The following is a 20,594-nucleotide window of genomic DNA, read 5'->3' as shown; positions in this document are numbered from 1 at the left end:
GAGATCTCTAGTCTTTCCCATTCTATTCTTTTCCTCTATTTCTTTGCATTGATCACTGAGGAAGGCTTTCTAATCTCTCCCTGCTATTCTTTGGAACTCTCCATTCAAATAAGTATATCTTTCCTTTTCTCCTTTGCTTTTAGCTTCTCTTCTTTTCTCAACTATTTGTAAGGCCTCCTCAGATAACCATTTTGCCTTTTTACATTTCTCTTTCTTGGACTTGATCCCTGCCTCCTGTACAATGTCACCAACCCCTCCATCCATAGTTTTTCAGGCACTCAGTCTATCAGATACAATCCCTTGAATCTAGTTGTCACTCCCACTGTATAATCGTAAGGGATTTGATTTAGGTCATACCTGAATGATCTAGTGGTTTTCCCTACTTTCTTCAATATAAGTCTGGATTTGACAATAAGGAGTTAATGATTTGAGCCACGGTCAGCTTCTGGTCTTGTTTTTGCTGACTGTATAGAGCTTCTCCATCTTTGGCTGCAAAGAATGTAATCAATCTGATTTTGGTATTGACCATCTGTTGATGTCCATGTGTAGAATCTTCTCTTGTGTTGTTGGAGGAGGGTGTTTGCTATGACCAATGCATTCTCTTCACAAAACTCTATTAGCCTTTGGCCTGCTTCATTCTGTACTCCAAGGCCAAATTTGCCTGTTACTCCAGATGTTTGTTTCTTGACTTCCTACTTTTGCATTCCAGTCCCCTGTAATGGAAAGGACATCTTTTGGGGTGTTAGTTCTAGAATGTCTTGTAGATCTTCATAGAACCGTTCAGCTTCAGCTTCTTCAGCATTACTGGTCAGAGCATAGACTTGCATTACTGTGATGTTGAATGGTTTGCCTTGGGAACAAACAGATCATTCTGTCATTTTTGAGATTGCATCCAAGTAGTGCATTTCAGACTCTTGACTGTGATCACTACTCCATTTCTTCTAAGGGATTCTTGCCCACAATAGTAGATAAAATGGTCATCTGAGTTAAATTCACCTGTTTATACATGTCATCAAGTTAAACGCCCTCCCACTTCCTCTTCTTTGGCCTCAGTTTCCTAGCATCCTCCTGTTTTCTGTCTCCTTTTTATTTGAGTGATGAAATTAAGAAAGTTGATTTCCATGGAAGAGGCCGGCTAAGAAGGTGATGATGCTCCACATCATCCTGATATCCATAAAAGAAGAAAACGTTTAGAAGGGGTGAGTTAGACACACACTCTTGAGAAGGATAATTTTTAGATATATAGTGGATTGCTGTTTACTTTCAGACCCTTGAAGTATATGAGCAAAGTTTGTTCCATATTTTTATTAGCCAGGCCTTTATTGCAATCATGCAATTTAAAGAAACAATCCAAACATCTCGGTAACTTACAACAGTAAGCATACATTTCTTATAAGTCTGCAGGGCACCTGGGGCAGTTTTTTTAAGCAAAGATTTTTAAATCACCAGGCTGAAAGTAATGGAGTCCCCAGAGCATTCAGAGGCTTAGGGTACCCTTTATTTAAGCAATTACTAGTTTAAAAGCACCTTTAAGAACACTGACATCATCGTCATCAAGTTGCCACCCAACAAGCTGAACCTCTTGCAGAAAAGTTAGTTTGGATAACACGTGGCTAAGTTTCCTGACTAATGATGCATCAGGTAAGAGTCCTTTCGTACTGAAGTCAAAAAACACTAGTTCCTTAAGATTCTCAAATCCACTCATGAAGGCAAGCCATCCATCGCTGCTTACACAATTTCCTGCCAAATCCAACTGCTGGAAGTTTTCCAGAGGATTCTTTTCAAAAAATACACCTGAATAAAAACAGAAATAAATCCATTAACTGGAAAAAAGGTGTTTTTTTGTTTGTTTTTTTTTTAAGAGAAATGGCTATGTTTGGACTAGTGCTTTGCTTAAGAAAGAAATTCTCTGTGTAATTAGAAAAGTGATTATAGACCTGGTTCATTATATTTACAAATTATATTTTTCCTAAAGTGTAAGGGAATCTGATAAATAGCAATTATAGGAAACCAATATAAATGACATATATTTTTTCTCTTTTCCTGACTTTTCCAAGTAATGGAAGATAAATTGTGTAAAAATTGAAACGTGGGAGAGACAATTGAAATATTCAGTACCTGTTTTCAAAACTGGAGTCAGACTTTGGCAACATTACGTCATTTCCTCTTCTGGAGAAGCATACGCTACCTAACGATTGTTTCTTTGGGTATGAAATGTTCCAAACTGTAAACTTCAGTAAGTAAACTCCTTCAGTATCTCAAGATAAAGAGTTTTGGGGTTGTTATTTTTCACCCTCTTTTAACTCTTCAGGAATTTCCTTATAGAATAGGGCACTCTAAAATACCTCCTCCAAGGACTGCCCTTATGGCACCATCCTTATGGCAGAAAGCGAAAAAGAACTAAAGAGCCTCTTGATGAAAGAGGAGAGTGAAATAGTTGGCTTAAAACTCAACATTCAGAAAACAGATCATGGCATCTGGTCCCATCAGTTCATGGCAAATATAGGGGGAAACAATGGAAACAATGAGAGACTTTCTTTTTTTGTGCTCCAAAATAACTGCAGATGGTGACTGGAGCCATAAAATTAAAAGACACTTGCTCCTTAGAAGAAAAGTTATGACAAACCTAGACAGCATATTAAAAAGCAGAGACATTACTTTGCCAACAAAGGTCCATCTAGTCAAAGCCATGGTTTTTCCAGTAGTCATGCATGGATGTGAGTTGGGACTATAAAGAAAGCTGAGCACTGAAGAATTGATGCTTTTGAACTGTGGTGTTGGAGAAGAGTCTTGAGAGTCCCTTGGACTGCAAGGAAATCCAACCAGTCCATCCTAAAGGAAATCAGTTCTGAATATTCATTGGAAGGACTGATGCTGAAGATGAAACTCCAGTATTTTGGCCACCTGATGCGAAGAACTGACTCATTTGATAAGACCCTGATGCTGGGAAAGATGGAAGGCGGGAGGAGAAGGAGATGACAGGATGAGATGGTTGGATGGCATCACTGACTCAATGGACATGAGTAAATTCCAGGAGTTGGTAATGGAGAGGGAGACCTGACATGCTGCGCTCCATGGGGTTGCAAAGAGTCAGAACTGAGTGACTGAACTGAACAAGGCTGCCCTGGTGGCTCAGTGGATCAGAATCCACCTGCCAATGCAGGAGACAGGGTTTCAATCCCTGGTCCAGGCAGATCCCACATGCCTCAGAGCAGCTAAGCCCATACGCCACCACTGTTAAGCCTGTGCTCAAGGGCCTGCCAGCTACAAATACTGAGTCCACACACCCTATAGTCTATGCTCTGCAATAAGAGAAGCCACTGCAAGAAGAAGCATGCTTACTGCAACTAGAGAGTAATCCCCACTCTCTGCAATTGGAGAAAAGCCTGTGTAGCAACAAAGACCCAGCACAATCATAAATAAATAAATGTTTAAAATTATTTTTTAAAAAAGTACTCCTACAATGGAAAGGTAAATATCCTAGCCATTACCATGAAGTCAAAGGTAACACCCTAAGTAACGGAGGAGTAAAGAACATGTAGGTATCTGAGTCTGAAAGACTGCACAGAGCAAAGCCACTCCACCTGCCTGGACTGCACACTCCTGAGTGTTACAGGAGAGGGGAATATAGCTCTGCTCTGTAAGCCAAGGTGTGGCTGGGTCTCCTTAGACCAGCATAGCCTGTGCCCAGCCTCATCCATACATAGGGCCTCACTTTCTCCTTTCTTCCTCCTTCCCATAATGAGCCCTTCTTTCTTCCTCATAGGTTTCTCCCTTCTCTTCTTACACCTCATTCTCAAGTCCTTTCTGTCTCTGCCTCGTTCCCAGGTTCTTCCCAGCAAAGTATGTGCTCAGTCAAAATACTGGTTGCCAGTTAGCATGTCTGCATATAAAGCTCCTTCCTCCACAAAAAGCAACTTCATTTCTCCTTCTTAATTACCAGAACAGATTGCATCACCTGAAAGGAACTCTAACGAAGAATTTCAAGCCCACCCCACCCTCAAAGGGTAAGCTATTTATACAGGCTACCTGCCAGGCTTAAAGAATGGTATCAATTAGAGAGATTTTTGGATAATTACCAGAATGTGCACAAGCACAGGAACCAAGAACAAGCAATGTAATTCACAAGGGCACACATTTTGTTCATTGAATCTGGCGTTTTTGTCATCATGAGGAGCAGACTACTTCTGAGAGAAGAGGAATCAGTGACATTTAGCTCTGTAGGCTGTATGTGGGTTGTGGAGAATGCAAGTGCCTTGATCCTAATTCCAGGCAGAAATCTCAGATTCTCTGGGTAGAAGGATTCTGATCCATGAAGGGTTCCTACAACCTAAACAAAGCTCTAGTGTGGAAGAGACCACCCTATAGTTCCCCTGAGCCAGAGCTCTTACCATTTATTCATTCAACAAACAGTTTTGAGTGCCTACCATGTATCCTGGATTGTGCTGAGTGCTGGGGATAACGTAAAAGGACATATGGTCTCTGTCTCCTTGGGCTTACCTGTAGTGTGAAAACATGCATAATGAAGTAACTGGATGGAAGATAGGTGCTGTGGTAGGTCCAGGTGCCTTGGGAACACACAAAGGCAATAGACCTTCCAGCCCCACTTTGTTTGCAGAGCAGTGGCAGCTGCGCTTACATGCTCCAGGAGAAAGACAAGGATCCTTCTCAGGGAAAATTGAACTGCCTCCAAGGAAGGCCCTACACAGGAAGAGCTGTTTTTCTTTCCTGACCACCCACAGTGAGCCTAAGCCCCTCCCTCAGGTGCAGGGAGCTTCCTACCAACTTGTGCCTCACTCTAAAATGTGAAGAGAACAGGAATATCAGACAGTTGAGAACAGCCTCCAACAAGGAACTAAAGACAGACAAAAAATCGAACAAAAAGCTCCCAAGAAATGAGGCAACATAGGGATCAGGAAAAATGAACTTCATAAATTTAGTTTTTTTCAGAGACCCCCAAAAGTTACTGTGTCTAACAATAAAAATAAGATGCTATTTTAAAAAAATTACAAGTAGATAGCAAAACAGAGCACTTGCAAAATTCTGAGGATCCATTTGGCAGAATGATTTGGCCCAGAACTTACCACTGAGCTAGAACATAAGTATGGTCTGTGGTGGTTCTTTTTTTTGAGGAAAAAATTGGGTAATGGAGTTCAGATGTGATGCCTGTTTGAGAACATGCTAAATTGTGAGTTTAGCCTCAAACATTTAAATCAAACTATGTCACCTAAAAAAGTAAGTGAGGACAGGTGCAGTAGATCCTTGAGCTCACAATGATTCCTATTCAATAGTCCCAGATTGCTGATCAGGAAGAAACAAAATTTGGGGAGTCAAAATTTAAATATGGCAATTACAGCTTTAAGATGAAGTGTAATCTAAGGAAGAAGAGTGGAGAACCTAGGACTAGGTTCTAAGGAAAATTGGGAGCGTTTAACATCTGTATGGAGGAACTGCCATGGCAAAGGAGACTGAGAAGTTACCAAGGTAGCACGGAAGTCAAGAGAACATTCTGAAAAGGAGAGAGTACTCAGCATCAACTTTTACATAGGTAAGTTAAACACTTTGGGAAAATATCCATTGAGTCGTTGCAAGTGTGTAGAGTCAGCTGGAATAAGTAGGAAGCAGAGGATGGTCAGATAGTGGAGATGTGTTGAGGGTACATAAATTTTTGCCTTGAAGGGAAGGAGGGAGAGGATGATAGTCATAGGAGGAAGATAGGAGTCAGGAAGAGTTCTATATAAAATGAGAGAGACCTGAGCACCTTTAAAAACTGATAGGAAAGAGTAAAGAAGGGCATAATTGGTGAAATGATCTTGAACAGGGATGAGGGCAGGGATGGGATCTCAGTCAAGGCTAGAGCAGAGAGACTGCCCTTAAAGGGGGAGAGACCTACTATAATGTAATAAGAAAAGGAAAGGCGGGGCGTGGGAGGGGGGAATCACATTCATTGTGAAATAGAGAAAGACATGGATTAAGGAGAATCAAGTTTAAAATTGTTTATATAGAGAGAGCTGCATACAGAGGCACAGTAAGATTGTCAGGAAATGTTGACAGGTTGTGTTTATTGTTTATTCAGAAGTGGATAGATCACTAATTTCACCTATTCACTCATGAATCTATCACTTAACCTGAGAATAAGAACATGGATGAAAACTTGGATCTATTATGTGGTATCCTCCTGTTGCACACATCTGTCCCCACTGACCCACGGAAACTACTGTTCTGATTTAGAGTTTGTCATTCTTTTGTATTTTAAAAAATACAGTTTTGACAAGTACTGTGTAAATACAGTTGCTTAGGATATACTTTTAGGGTCTTTTTGATATATAATATACATACCATAAAATTCAACATTTTAAAGTATAACTATACCACTATAGTTATAGTGGTATAGTCAGACACGACTGAGCGACTGAACTGAACTGAACTTATAGTGGGTTTGGGGCTTCCCCGCCGGCTCAGCAATAAAGAGTCTACCTGAAATGCAGGAGATGCGGGCAGGAGACTCGCATTCAGTTCCTGGGTTGGGAAGATCCCCTGGAAAAAGGAAATGGCAACCCATTCCAGTATTATTGCCTGAAAAATCCCAATCCATGGGATTGGGATCTCAAGAGACACGACTGGGCAACAACGTAGTGGGTTTTAGTATATCCACAAAGTTGTACACCACTATCTAGTTCCAGGACATCTTCATCACCCCCAAAACTGAACTCCACAGCATTAGCAGTCATTTTCACCCCACCCCGCAACATCGGCAACCATTAATCCACTTTTCGTCACTATGGATTTGCCCATTGTGGACATTTCATATGAATGTAATCATACTATATATGGTCTTTTGTGACTGGCTTCTTTCACTTTGTATGATATCTTCAAGGTTCATCCATGTTATAGTGTGTTCTAACACTTCATTCCTTTTTACGGCTGAATAATACTCTATTTTGTAGATATATCACATTTTGTTTATCCATTTAGCAGTGATGGACACTTGGGTTGTTTCCACTTCGGGATTATAAAATATGCGATAACATTGCTATACATGCTTTTGTATGGACATATATTTTCATTTCTCTTGGATTCCTCAGGGTAGAATTGATAATCCTATGTTTAACCATTGGAGAGGTGGCAGAATGTTTTCCTAAGTAGGAAACAGTCCAACCACCAGCACATGAGGGCTCCACTTTTTCTATGTCCTTGTCAACACTTTTTATTACCTGTCCTTTTTTTTATTGTAACCATCCTAGTGGTTGGTAAGAGTCATTTCACTGTGGCTTTGGTTTTCATTTCCCTGATGGCTAATGATACTGAGCATTTTTTCTGATGTTTATTAGCCATTTATATATCTTCTTTGGAGAAATGCCTATTTAGATTCTTTGTCTTCTCTAAACTCTATCAAGTTGTCTTTTTATCAATGAGTTGTAGGAGTTCTTTATATATTCTAAATAGTAGTCCTTTATCAGATATGTGATATGAATAAAGCCACTACAAACATTCATGTGCCTAGGTCTACACTTTGATAAATGAAATTATTTATTATTTATGTTGCTCTGCTTTTTCTTGATTAATTTTGCTTAATTTTTCATCTCTATTCCTTTGTTACTCTTTAAAGAACGATTTTAAGCTTTACTAATCTTTCTTTTGAACTTCCCTGGTGGTTCAGACGGTAAAGCATCTGCCTACAATGTGGGAGACCCAGGTTCAATCCCTGGTTTGGGAAGATCTCCTGGAGAAGGGAATGGCAACCCACTCTGGTATTCTTGCCGCCACCGCACCACCCCCCCAAAAAAATCGGTATCCAAGCCTACGTCCCAACCAGTAACACTGAAGAAGCTGAAGTTGAATGGTTCTATGAAGACCTACAAGACCTTTTAGAACTAACACCCCAAAAAGATGTCCTTTTCATTATAGGGGACTGGAATGCAAAAGTAGGAAGTCAAGAAAAACCTGGAGTAACAGGCAAATTTGGCCTTGGAGTACGGAATGAAGCAGGAAAAGGCTAATAGAGTTTTACCAAGAGAACGCACTGGTCATAGCAAACACCCTCTTCCAACAACACAAGAAAAGACTCTACACATGGACATCAACAGATAGTCAACACCAAAATCAGATTGATTATATTCTTTGCAGTCAAAGATGGAGAAGCTCTATACAGTCAGCAAAAACAAGACCAGGAGCTGACTGTCACTCAGATCGTGAACTCCTTATTGCCAAATTCAGACTTATATTGAAGAAAGTAGGGAAAACCACTAGACCATTCAGGTATGACCTAAATCAAATCCCTTATGATTATACAGTGGAAGTGAGAAATAGATTTAAGGGCCTAGATCTGATAGATAGAGTGCCTGATGAACTATGGACTGAGGTTCATGACATTGTACAGGAGACAGGGATCAAGACCATCCCCATGGAAAAGAAATGCAAAAAAGCAAAATGGCTGTCTGGGGAGGCCTTACAAATAGCTGTGAAAAGAAGAGAAACAAAGGAAAGATATAAGCATCTGAATGCAGAGTTCTAAAGAATAGCAAGGAGAGATAAGAAAGCCTTCCTCAGCGATCAATGCAAAGAAATAGAGGAAAACAACAGAATGGGAAAGACTAGAGATCTCTTCAAGAAAATTAGAGATACCAAGGGAACATTTCATGCAAAGATGGGCTCAATAAAGGACAGAAATGGTATGGACCTAACAGAAGCAGAAGATATTAAGAAGAGGTGGCAAGAATATACAGGAGAACTATACAAAAAAGATCTTCATGATCCAGATAATCACGATGGTGTGATCACTCACCTAGAGCCAGACAACCTGGAGTGTGAGGTCAAGTGGGCCTTAGGAAGCATCACTAGGAGCAAAGCTAGTGGAGGTGATAGAATTCCAGTTGAGCTATTTCAAACCCTAAAAGATGATGCTGTGAAAGTGCTGCACTCAATATGCCAGCAAATTTGGAAAGCTCAGGAGTGGCCACAGGACTGGAAAAGGTCAGTTTTCATTCCAATCCCAAAGAAAGGCAATGCCAAAGAATGCTCAAACTACCACACAATTGCATTCATCTCACATGCTAGTAAAGTAATGCTCAAAATTCTCCAAGCCAGGCTTCAGCAGTACGTGAACCGTGAACTTCCAGATGTTCAAGCTGGTTTTAGAAAAGGCAGAGGAACCAGAGATCAAATTGCCAACATCTGCTGGATCATTGAAAAAGCAAGGGAGCTCCAGAAAAACATCTATTTCTGCTTTATTGACTATGCCAAAACCTTTGACTGTGTGGATCACAATAAACTGTGGCAAATTCTGAAAGAAATGGGAATACCAGACCACCTGACTTGCCTCTTGAGAAACCTATATGCAGGTCAGGAAGCAACAGTTAGAACTGGACATGGAACAACAGACTGGTTCCAAATAGGAAAAGGAGTACGTCGAGGCTGTATATTGTCACCCTGCTTATTTAACTTATATGCAGAGTGCATCATGAGAAATGCTGGGCTGGAAGAAGCACAAGCTGGAATCAAGATTGCCGGGAGAAATATCAATAACCTCAGATGTGCAGATGACACCATCCTTATGGTAGAAAGTGAAGAGGAACTAAAAAGCCTCTTGATGAAAGTGAAAGAGGAGAGTGAAAAAGTTGGCTTAAAGCTCAACATTCAGAAAACTAAGATCATGGCTTCTGGTCCCATCTCTTCATGGGAAATAGATGGGGAAACAGTGGAAACAGTGTCAGACTTTATTTTTTTGGGCTCCAAAATCACTGCAGATAGTGACTGCAGCCATGAATTAAAAGATTCTTACTCCTTGGAAGGAAAGTTATGACCAACCTAGGTAGCATATTCAAAAGCAGAGACATTACTTTGCCAACAAAGGTCCATCTAGTCAAGTCTATGGTTTTTCCAGTGGTCATGTATGGATGTGAGAGTTGGACTGTGAAGAAAGCTGAGTGCCGAAGAATTGATGCTTTGAACTGTGGTGTTGGAGAAGACTCTTGAAAGTCCCTTGGACTGCAAGGAGATCCAACAAGTCCATCCTAAAGGAGATCCTAAAGGAGATCGGTCCTGGATGTTCATTGGAAGGACTGATGCTAAAGCTGAAACTCCAATACTTTGGCCACCTCATGTGAAGAGTTGACTCATTGGAAAAGACCTTGATGCTGGGAGGGATTGGGGGCAGGAGGAGAAGGGGACGACAAAGGATGAGATGGCTGGATGGCATCACCGACTCGATGGACATGAGTTTGAGTGAACTCCAGGTGTTGGTGACGGACAGGGAGGCCTGGTGTGCTGAGATTCATGGGGTCACAAAGAGTTGGACACAACTAAGCGACTGAACTGAACTGAACTGAACTGAATCTTTCTTTAAATGTATTTTTGTCTTCTATTTCATTGATTTATATTCTTATGTTTATTGTCTTGAGTTTACTCTTTTTCTGGCTTCTTAAATTAGAAACAATAATTTTCAGCCTTTCTTCTCTTCTAATATAAGTATGTAAGACTACAAGCATTTTATTCAAGCCCTGCTCTTGCTGCATGCTATGTTTCTATATATAATGCTTTCTTACCATTTTCTCTAAGTATTTTCATTGAAATTTGTTACTATAAACCTGAAATGTACCTATCTGCCAAATTGTGTGATTTTTCCCAATGGTCTGAGTATAGGTACAGAACAAGTGGAAAATTGAGGACAATCCAGGCTTTCAGTTTTGCCAGCAAATATACCCTAACCACTGTATCTAATTTCACACCTCACCTCCACTCTCATTTTCTTCCTGCATCTCAATAAGTAGTCTTTATTTAGAAACTGCATCTCTCATTACACTTTCTTCATTTCACTTTTGCATCTGTCACACACACAGGCCATCACTAAATGTCATTGCCTAAATTGACTTATCATACTGTGGGCCATAAGAGTTTCAGCTATTTTGACAAGAATGTTTGCAGGATGAAGGACGGAATTTAAACTAGGTGGGAAGAAAAGTCAAAATAAACAGGAGCTATTTAGTAGGCAAGTGGTAGTGGCCTCAATGGACTGGATGTCCCAGTGAAATGAAATGAACTGGTGATGAGTCACCAAGTAACTAGGATGGAAATTTAGAAGGCTGTTTGAGAATGAATCATCTGGATTTAATATCTTAGGGGTAGAACAGTTGTAAGTGGAGTTATCATAATCTGATAATTCCATCCTCACAGATGGGTGAAGGATAATAGAAGAGAAGGACAAAAAAAGAGGTTCCTGAATGTTGGCTGAGTAGTTTCACATAAGAAATGAAGTCTTCTCAGTTGATGACCAAAATTAGAGGGTAAGGAATTCTGTAAGACAGTTGTCAAAGGCTTCAGTGCATAAGAAAACATGACAGTAAATTTGGAGTTCATAGCAATAAGAACAAGCCATAGTTCAGTTAAATGGCCTAAGCCACATGGAAGTAGGAATCCTTCATGAGTTTGGAGGTGTGGACTGGAAGGACAGTGAAAATCAAGGAGAAACTGACCTTGCCTTTTGGACTCTGAGAGGCATAAAGATCAAGAGAATAAAAGTGACTGTTTAAGAGAGTTGTAGGGGAGAGCCAGGTTTCAGTTAGGACCAGGAGGTGTCTAAAACCCTTGGTAAAAAGGTACTTTTCTGAAAATACACCTTATGTCTCCAGCGCATCTTATCTACCACATATTTCATTAAACACTTCCTATGACATTTCCTCCCTGCTTCTTCCTTGGTAGCCTATATTTCATTAGACTCCCCATCTCTTATTACTAGCCTGAATTTTATTATCCCATGTCAAGGCATATTGCATCTCATCCATCACATATACCATCACTAAATAGGGATGTGAATCCCAAAGCCAGATCTAAGCCAGGAGAAGTATGATGGACCAGAGTCAAGAAACTTATGCTAGAGGTTTGAAGAATTGGTTGGTTCAGATATCATAAAGAGTTTGTGAAATCATACAAATGTATTTTCAAATTTGGGGATATTTTATATATAAGAAAATAGCATTTACTATAATGGGTTTTCTAAGAACCCAAGCTAGCCTATATCTCATGGCAAATAGTGGAGGTGCTATAAGTTCTTTCATTCTTTTATACAACATATTTATTGAGTGTGGGAAATACACTCAATACCAAGTCTAATGCCTGAGCCCTGTTCTCTAAGATCTCACAGTTAAGTGGGGCAGATAGATATATGAATACATTCTCTAAGTTCAAATGGTAAGTGCGCTAACAAAAATAAATGGCTGTCTGTGTGTAATAATAAAAACCACAGTTTTTTTAAACCAGAATTGAATATAAGCACATTGGAAGACTGACATGTATATTAAAGCCAAACATATGAAAAGTGAAAGTCGGTTGCATCCAACACTTTATGACCCCATGAACCGTAGCCCACCAGGTTCCTCTGTCCATGGTACTCTCCAGGCAAGAATACTGGAGTAGGTAGCCATTTCCTCCAGGGGATCTTCCCAACCCAGGGATCAAACCCAGGTCTCCTACACTGCAGGCAGACTCTACAATTTGAGCCACCAGTGAAGCCCAAAGTTTAATATATGCTTTACCTGTAACCCAAACCCACTCCTGTATAGACACCCAGCAGAAATGTGCCCATATGTTCACCAGAAGATGTACACAAGGATGTTCATAGCAGCACTATTTATAGTATTCGAAAGATAAAATTACTCAAATATCAACAGTAGAATGGGAAAAACCAGTTGAAGTATGTTCATACAATAGATTTTACAGCAATGAGAATGAATGAATCTTGTATACACATAATAATTGGATGAATTTCATACACATGATATTGAACCAAAGAAAACTCAAAAGAATATACAGTGTATGATTCCATTTATGTAAAATTAAAAAGCAGCCAAGACTAATCTATGATGTTAGAAGTTAGGAAGCTGGGAGAAGGAAGCTACAAAGCTGAGAATCTTCTGTTTCTTTCTTTCTTTTTTTTTTATTCTTCCACGTCTTGATCTGGGTACTAGTTACATGGGTATATGAACCTTATGAAAATTCATTGTACTATCTACTTAGGATTTGTACACTTTCCTGTGGGTATGTTACACGTCAATTAAAAAACACAAAACCAAAAGGAACCCTGATTTTGGCTTCTTCTGCCTTTTAACATCATTTGTATTATGGAGGAAATAAATCTGTTCTTCTCTCTGCTGTTAATAGAGCCCAGCAGTAGAGGGGAAGAGGAGAAACCTGAATGTAAGCCTGTTATTCATAGAGCACATTAGTCTGGCTATGTGAAGGAAGGGCTTCCCTGGTGGTTCAGTGGTAAGGAATCCTCCTGTCAATGAAGGAGACCCGAGTTCCATCCCTGGGTCAGGAAGATCCCCTGGAGAAGAAACTAGCAACCCTCTCCAGTATTCTTGCCTGGGAAATCCCATGGACAGAGGAGCCTGGCGGGCTACAGTCCATGGTGTGGTAAAAGATTGGACACGACTTAGCGACTGAACAACAATGTGAAGGAAGGTCCTGAACTGAGTTTGGTATTAGGGGGCTAGATGTAATTGAGTTACTCTTCATAATCACATAGATCATAATCACATAGAAGGATTTTTTTTTTTTCAGGGATTGTAAGAGATGGTGATGAAATAGGACAGGGTAATTGACAGGCAATTGGAGCCTGAATTGGCAGAAATAGTCTTGCATCTATTTGAGAAAGGGGAAGTGCCAATATTAAAGTTAAGTGCTCTTCAGAGCTATCATGTAAGTCCACCCTTTACAAATACTTATAACCATTCAATAAATCTGCTACATCTGTAGTTATACTGGGACCTTCTTGTAAATGTTAAGGATAAGTGAACTCTCCCCATCTGAGTAACTTGGAGAATAGGGAAAGGGACACCACAGGGGTTAAGTTGACACAGATCCAGAGTCACACAAAAACAGAAGTGCAGAGCCAGGAGGGACCATGGAAACAGAGCCCTGGATCTAGCATATGGATTAGAGCAGTTTTTTTAAAATCGTTTTTTAAATTGAAGTATAGTTCACTTATAATATGTTAGTTTCAGGTGTACACCAAAGTGACTTAATTCTGTATATATATTTTTCCTGTTCAGATTCTTTTCCATTATAGGTTATTGTAAGATATTGAAAGTTCCCTGTGTTGTACTGTTGCCCATCTATTTTATATATATAGTAGTGTGTATATGTTTGGAGAAGGCAATGGCACCCCACTCCAGTACTCTTGCCTGGAAAATCCCATGGACGGAGGAGCCTGGTAGGCTGCAGTCCAAGGGGTTGCTAGGAGTTGGACACAACTGAGCGACTTCCCTTTCACTTTTCACTTTCATGCATTGGAGAAGGAAATGGCAACCCACTCCAGTGTTCTTGCCTGGAGAATCCCGGGGACAGGTGAGCCTGGTGGGCTGCTGTCTCTGGGGTCGCACAGAGTCAGACACGACTGGAGCGACTTAGCAGCAGCAGCAGCAGCAGTGTGTATATGTTAATCCCAAACTTCCAATTTAATTCTCCACCTGCCCCCAATCCTGCTGTTTTCTTTGGTAACCATAAGATTTTCTTTATGTCTGAGAGTCTGTAAATAAGTATTTGCATCATTTTTATATTCCACTTACAAGTGATGTCATATATTTGTCTTTCTTTGTCTGACTTCCTTCACTTCACATGATCATCTCTAGGTCCATTCATGTTGCTACAAATGGCATTTCATGCTTCTTTATGGCTAATGTTCCAGTGTATATATGTACCACATCTTTTCCCTTTTTTTAGTGGTTTTAAGAAGACTTTCAAGTATATGTAAATACTATAAAAATGTATGTGTATGTGTGCATTGGATAACAAGATAAAATATACTTTTAAAATACGGGTCATAGTCAAAAAAATTTGAAAGACTCTGGACAAGAGGCTTAAAACAACGTCTAGGTTACTCTTAGGGGTGCAGAAGAGCGAGCATAAGGAGACTATTTTACCAAGAGTAGCTAGTGGGAAGCTTCTGTGTAGCACAGGAAACTCACCCTAGTGCTCTCTGACAGCCTAGAGGGGTGAGATGGAGTGGGAGGGAGGCTCAAGAAGGAGGGACATATGTATACCTATGGCTGATTTATGTTGATGTATGGCAGAAACCAACACAACATTATAAAGCAATTATCATCCAATTAAAAATAAATAAAATTTTTTTAAAAAGGAGACTATTTCACCAAGAAAGAGATGCATCAGCTAGGTCTTAAAGGACTGTAGAGGAGGTGAAGGACTTCCTAGAGGGAGCACATGTACAAAGGCATTTTGGAGGACTAGCAAGAGGTTCATGAGGATGAAGCCTCACATAGGTGGGGAGGCATGCAGAAGATGAAGATGGAGAGGAAAGTGGACTGGGGCTCTATTGTGAAGGATCTCATACATCAAAAGTGAGCAGCCTGAAGAAGTTCTTTTTTAAAGAAAGATGACCCTAGCATTTGGTTCCCCTTGAAGCTGCCAGAGAATAATGATCACAGTACCATTTATTGAGTATATACAACGAATCAATATTGAACTTCTTACTATTCATTAGCTCAATTATGGATTAGTATAATAACCTCTCATATGGTAGGCATTGTAATTATCCCCATTTGACAGATGAGCAAACTGAGGTTCAGCAGCTTGAAGTTGCTGCAGGTCATACATCTATCAAGTGGAAGGGATGGGTAGGTCTGTCTGACTCTAAAACTAATTCACTTAACCACTTCATAATGATGGAGCCTCTAGAGGGGACTGACAGACAGCAGTCTCTTCACCTGGCTAGAGACCAAAGGCAGAGAATGCTTGGCTCTCACTCTTCAGCTAGTGCCTCACATCCAAGCAGACTGCTTTTTATACCTCTAGCTGCATGTGTGTGCACACTCAGTTGTGTCTGACTCTTCGCGATCTCAAGAACTTTAGCCCACCAGGCTCCTCTGTCCATAGGATTTTCCAGGCAAGAATCTGGAGTGTGTTGCCATTTCCTACTCCAGGGGATCTTCCTGATCCAGGGATCGAACCTGGGTGTCCTTCATTGGCAGGCGGATTCTTTACCACTGAGCCACCTGGGAAGCCCTTATACCTTTGCAGGGTGGAGGAAATGGCTGGAGAGGAGCCATGCCAGCACCTGTACTCTCTTGCTCCTTTCATCAACTCTTCTGTCTCTAGCCCTCTCCCTGCTTTGGCCTGACAACTTTCTTACGTCTCTGCTTCTTTTTTAAAAAAAAATTTTTGGCCTTGCTGCATGGCATGAGGTATCTTAATTCCCCAACCAGGGATGGAACTGGTAGCCCCTGCAGAGGAAGTGCAGAGTCCTAACCACTGGACTGCCGAGAAGATTCCATGTCTCTATTTATAAAACAGGGATAATAGTTATGTTTTATTAGGTATATAATGGTAATTCCACAATTCTTTTTAAAAACACTTTGAGAATAAATTAGTTCTTCATTTTGTCATTTTTTCACTTGCATCTTGGGGTACATCATTACAGGTAAATTCCCAAGAGTCAGCTGTCTTCTGTTATATTTATATTTCTCATTTACATATGGACACTGTTAGGCACTAGGCTATTAAAGTGAAATGGCAAACTACTCCCTTAGCTTAGTTCTTAATAAACCCACCACAGCATCTCCTTCTCTGGTCTCAGTAGTCAGCCTCAGAAGTGGGCAAGTTAAGCAACTACCAACTTACAGATATGAAAGATGATAAAGGGTCTCTATGTAAAAATGCCTTCCCTCACCTGTAATTCTAATTCTACACACTTCCCAACAGCCTCCTTGAAAAGACATAACCTTTCCTACTTGCTTTAGGTATGAGGTTACCTGAGAAGGATTATTTATTAGCTAATTAGCCTGTCACAGAAACCCCACCTGCTTCCAATATCACCCAGAATAGCAGAAGGTCCTGAAAGAATGACACCCAGGATGATATGATTTGATGGTTAAGGGAGCAGGTAGAGGAGATGGAAGTGGAGTTAGAAATTAAAGGAAGGAGAGGACTTCCCTGGTGGCCCATGGGTTAAGAATCTGCCTACCAATGCAGAGCACACAGTTCAATCCCTGATCCAGGAAGATCCCACATGCTGCAGAGCAACTAAGCCTGCAAGCCGCAACGACTGAAGCCTCTGTGCCCTAGACCCTGTGTCCCACAAGAGAAGCCACCATGATCAGAAATCCACGCACTGCAACCAAGAGTAGCCCCAAAGTCCAAGCACAGCAGCAGAGAGCCAGTGCAACCAAAAATAAATAAAAGAATCAAGGGAAGGAAAGACCCAGAATCTCAGCACCACTAAGAATTGCAGAATCTTTGGGCAGCCTAAGGAATTAAAGACATACACCTCTCTAAGAGAAATTTTTAAAAGAGGGAGTTAGTCTTTAATGAGTACAGAGTTTCAGCCAGGGAAAATGAAAAAGTTCTAGAGATGGATGGTGATGGTGGTTGCTTAAGAACGTGCATTCCACAAAACTGTAGATTTTAAAATGGTTAAAATGGTAAGTTTTATGATATGTATCCTATTAGTACTTTCTAGACAATCTGTGAGGGAGATGAAGGCAGTCAAGGCTGTTTTCACCAATCCTTTGCCTTAGGTAATATAGTAGTCAGCCTTCAAGTTGGCTCCAGTGACCCTTACCTCCTAGTATCCACTCTTCTGTGTTGTCCCCTCCCACACTGGGTTGGGCTGACATGAGTAACCATAGGACACAGCAGAGATGACCCCAGAATGATCTTCCCAGGCTAGGTCATAAAGGGTATTGCAACGTCTAACTGATTTCTCTTCTGGATCTCTTGCTCTAGAGAGAGTGAGCTGCCGTGTTCTGAGGACATGCAAGCAGTGTATGGAGAGGTCCAGGGATGAGAAACTAATGCCCCATCCAACAGCCAGCACGAAGCTGCCAACCAAGTGAGGAGCCACCTTGGAAGCAGGTTTCCGGCAGCCCCAGTCAACATCTGTACTGCAACCTCATGACACAAAGCCAGAACCACCCAGCTAAGCTGCTTCCAAATTCCTGACCCACAGCAATGTGAGGTAATGTTTATAGTTGTTTGTTTTATAGTTGGTTTAAGCCACAAATTTTGGAGTCATCTTACACAGACATGATAACTAATACAGAGAGCGTGGGGACACTTCAACTGCCCGAGGCTGTTGTGTCTTCAGTCATCTATGTATCTTTTTTTGTTCCTGGGAAATTTTGCAGCTTCTTAAATGTATTCCATGATCCCATTTACATTAAAATTGCACTTGGGCTTCCCTGATGGCTCAGATGGTAAAGAATGTGCCTGCAATGCAGGAGACATAAGAGATGGGTTCAGTCCTTGGGTTGGAAAGATCCCCTGGAGAAGGGAATGGCTATTCACTCCAGTATTCTCACCTGGAGAATTCCATGGACAGAGGAGGCTGGGGTTCCAGTCCATGGGGTCACAAAGAATTGGACACGACTGAACGACTAACACATTCTTTCTTTCTTTTCCTTACTTGTTTTGAATACCCAACAAGTGACTTAAACATATTTCCCAAGATTGGAGGGGCCTTGCTGAATTTCAGATAGTTAAGGCCAGGAAGAGCAATTCCTAACATAATACATCTTATCAGATAATGTGAATGTTTTTCCTTTAAACACTTTAGGTGAAATGCTTGAAGACAGGCTAGTGTCTTCAATCATTTTACTCTTTAACATATGTGAACACTCTTCCAATATGTTTGTATAAAAAAGAGGAGTCAAATAAACAAATCAGATGCTAGCTAACTAAATAGAACAAGCCAATTGAAGAACTTTGTGAGGGCTAACTTCCTTTCTCTTAGCTCTGTATGTATACCTACCTAGAATTCTTATCTCTGCATCTGTGAGTCTCCAGTTTTTCAGCCCAAGCTTGACGAGCTGTGGGACCCTCTCCAGTTGCTCCAACAGTCTGGCCAGACTGACTCGTACATCACCACACCAGGGCAGCATCAGAACGGTTAGCTGTTCTAAGATATGCAGCCTGTCAACTTGAAGAACGAGGGAGCAGTTTCAGAAATTGGATCCATCTCAAAATTGATAAAGGATGAAGGGATGTGAGAGAAGGAATGACTATTATCTCTGAAGCCTGCTCAGTGGGCAACAAGAATCTACTTGTTTTTTTGTTAATATTTTTATGGGACGTGTTCAAAAATATACAAAAATATATAAAACTATATGTACTAATATGCCAACTTTCAACAAAAACCAAATCATGGATAATCTTGTTTCATTGTCATCAAATTCCTTCCCTTCTATATTATTTTGAAACAAATCTCAGACAGTAAGTACCAGGTTGTTTTATTTTAACATAATCACAGAATTGTTATCACAGCTTAAAAATCTTATTACTAACTTCTTAAGCAAAATTGCCTGGAATGTCACTCTCAGACACTAGCTCCCTGGAAGGAGGCAAGCAAGTGGGAATCTCAGGTGCAATGATATGGGAAAACTAATAACTCAAAAACCATTGGCCCGTATTCTTCAAGAGTAGTTTAGAAAAGGGCTACATTGACTTATGTAATGACTTTCACTTTCACTGAGGTCCATCTAGTAAGGCGTATGTGGATAAACGAAACTGCAGGAGTCAGGCTCTGCTTTTCTGACCTTTTGAGTATTTGGTTTTGGCTAAATTGTCATTCTTACTTAGTTGCTGAAGAGCTTCTTTTCCATCCTTTTCCAGATGATTTTCAGATAAATCAAGAATGCTCAGTCTGGCCAGGTTATGAAGATTCTGAGCTGGAAAAAAGAAATTTCAATCCAAAACAAGACTTTCAGGGAACTAAAGTGCATTTTAAAATATCCTTAGAAGAATTCTGAGTCCTTGTTTTCTTTGTTGGCAGCATACAAAACATTATTTCACTTGATTAATATAATTATTCCAAAAACGTCTCTGGAAAGATTTAACCCCCGCTTGCCACAACTATGATTGATGCACATATATTTCCTGGTCCTAAGTTCTGATTAAAAAACTTCAATTCACCATAAGCCTAATGCAGCCTGGAAGACAGTTTTTATGTCATTTTAGTAAAGTCACTCTGCTTTTCTAGGCTTCAGCAGCTTCATCATTAGAATGAGGAAGTTGAAATGGATAAACTCTTGAGGTTGCTTACAATTCTAAATACCCTATCATGCAGGAGAAACAAAGGAACAAAACCAGATAAGATGGGCTGTTCTTTGTGTACTCAGTTTAGGTAATTTTGTTAATGTCATAGTTGTGATGCTAATAATAAAAACTTAGAAATTCAAAAAAGACAGATGAGAAAAACAGAAAATAAATAGCAAGATGGCAGCTGGAAATCTATTCATATAAATAATTATATTAACGGGATTAAACATTCCAATTAAAGACAAAGATGAATAAAACTAGATTTTCTTTTTTAAAGCAAGACCCAACTCCATGCTATCTATAAGAGAGGTATTTTAATAACAAAAATACAAATATATTGAGGTTAAAATTTTGGGAAACTATATTACATGTAAACATTAATCATAAATGCCATTGTTAGGCGGTTAGAATAGGAAAAAGGAGTCCAAGAAAGGGGAAAGCCCATGAAAAAGGAACAAAGGAAAATTTTGAGGACTGGAGTGAGAACCTCAGGTGAAACAAACACACCCTCTTCCTGGCTAGCCCTAATTTGCATATGGCAGGCTCAG

At 40.2% G+C, this 20,594-nt stretch overlaps 1 protein-coding gene across 3 annotated transcripts in view; it reads right to left on the bottom strand.

Moving 5' to 3' along the window:
• Positions 1-1,270: 1,270 nt before the first annotated feature.
• Positions 1,271-20,594, bottom strand: part of NLRC4 (NLR family CARD domain containing 4) — a 49,635-nt gene continuing 30,311 nt past the window's right edge. Inside the window, exons 5-7 of one of the 3 annotated variants that reach the window (XM_070379765.1) lie at positions 19,584-19,676; positions 18,761-18,928; positions 1,277-1,794 (exon numbers count right to left, since the gene is read on the bottom strand). In XM_070379765.1, the coding sequence (XP_070235866.1) occupies positions 1,502-1,794; positions 18,761-18,928; positions 19,584-19,676 (554 nt within the window). In that variant the 3' untranslated portion in view covers positions 1,277-1,501. Of the gene's footprint in view, positions 1,795-18,760; positions 18,929-19,583; positions 19,677-20,594 lie in introns of all 3 variants that reach the window. The other 2 variants (XM_070379764.1, XM_070379766.1) reach the window with 2 other exon arrangements.

This window comes from Bos mutus, chromosome 11 (genome assembly GCF_027580195.1).
Source record: "Bos mutus isolate GX-2022 chromosome 11, NWIPB_WYAK_1.1, whole genome shotgun sequence".
NCBI classification, from domain to species: domain Eukaryota; kingdom Metazoa; phylum Chordata; class Mammalia; order Artiodactyla; family Bovidae; genus Bos; species Bos mutus.
This window is presented reverse-complemented; position numbering and strand designations above follow the sequence as displayed.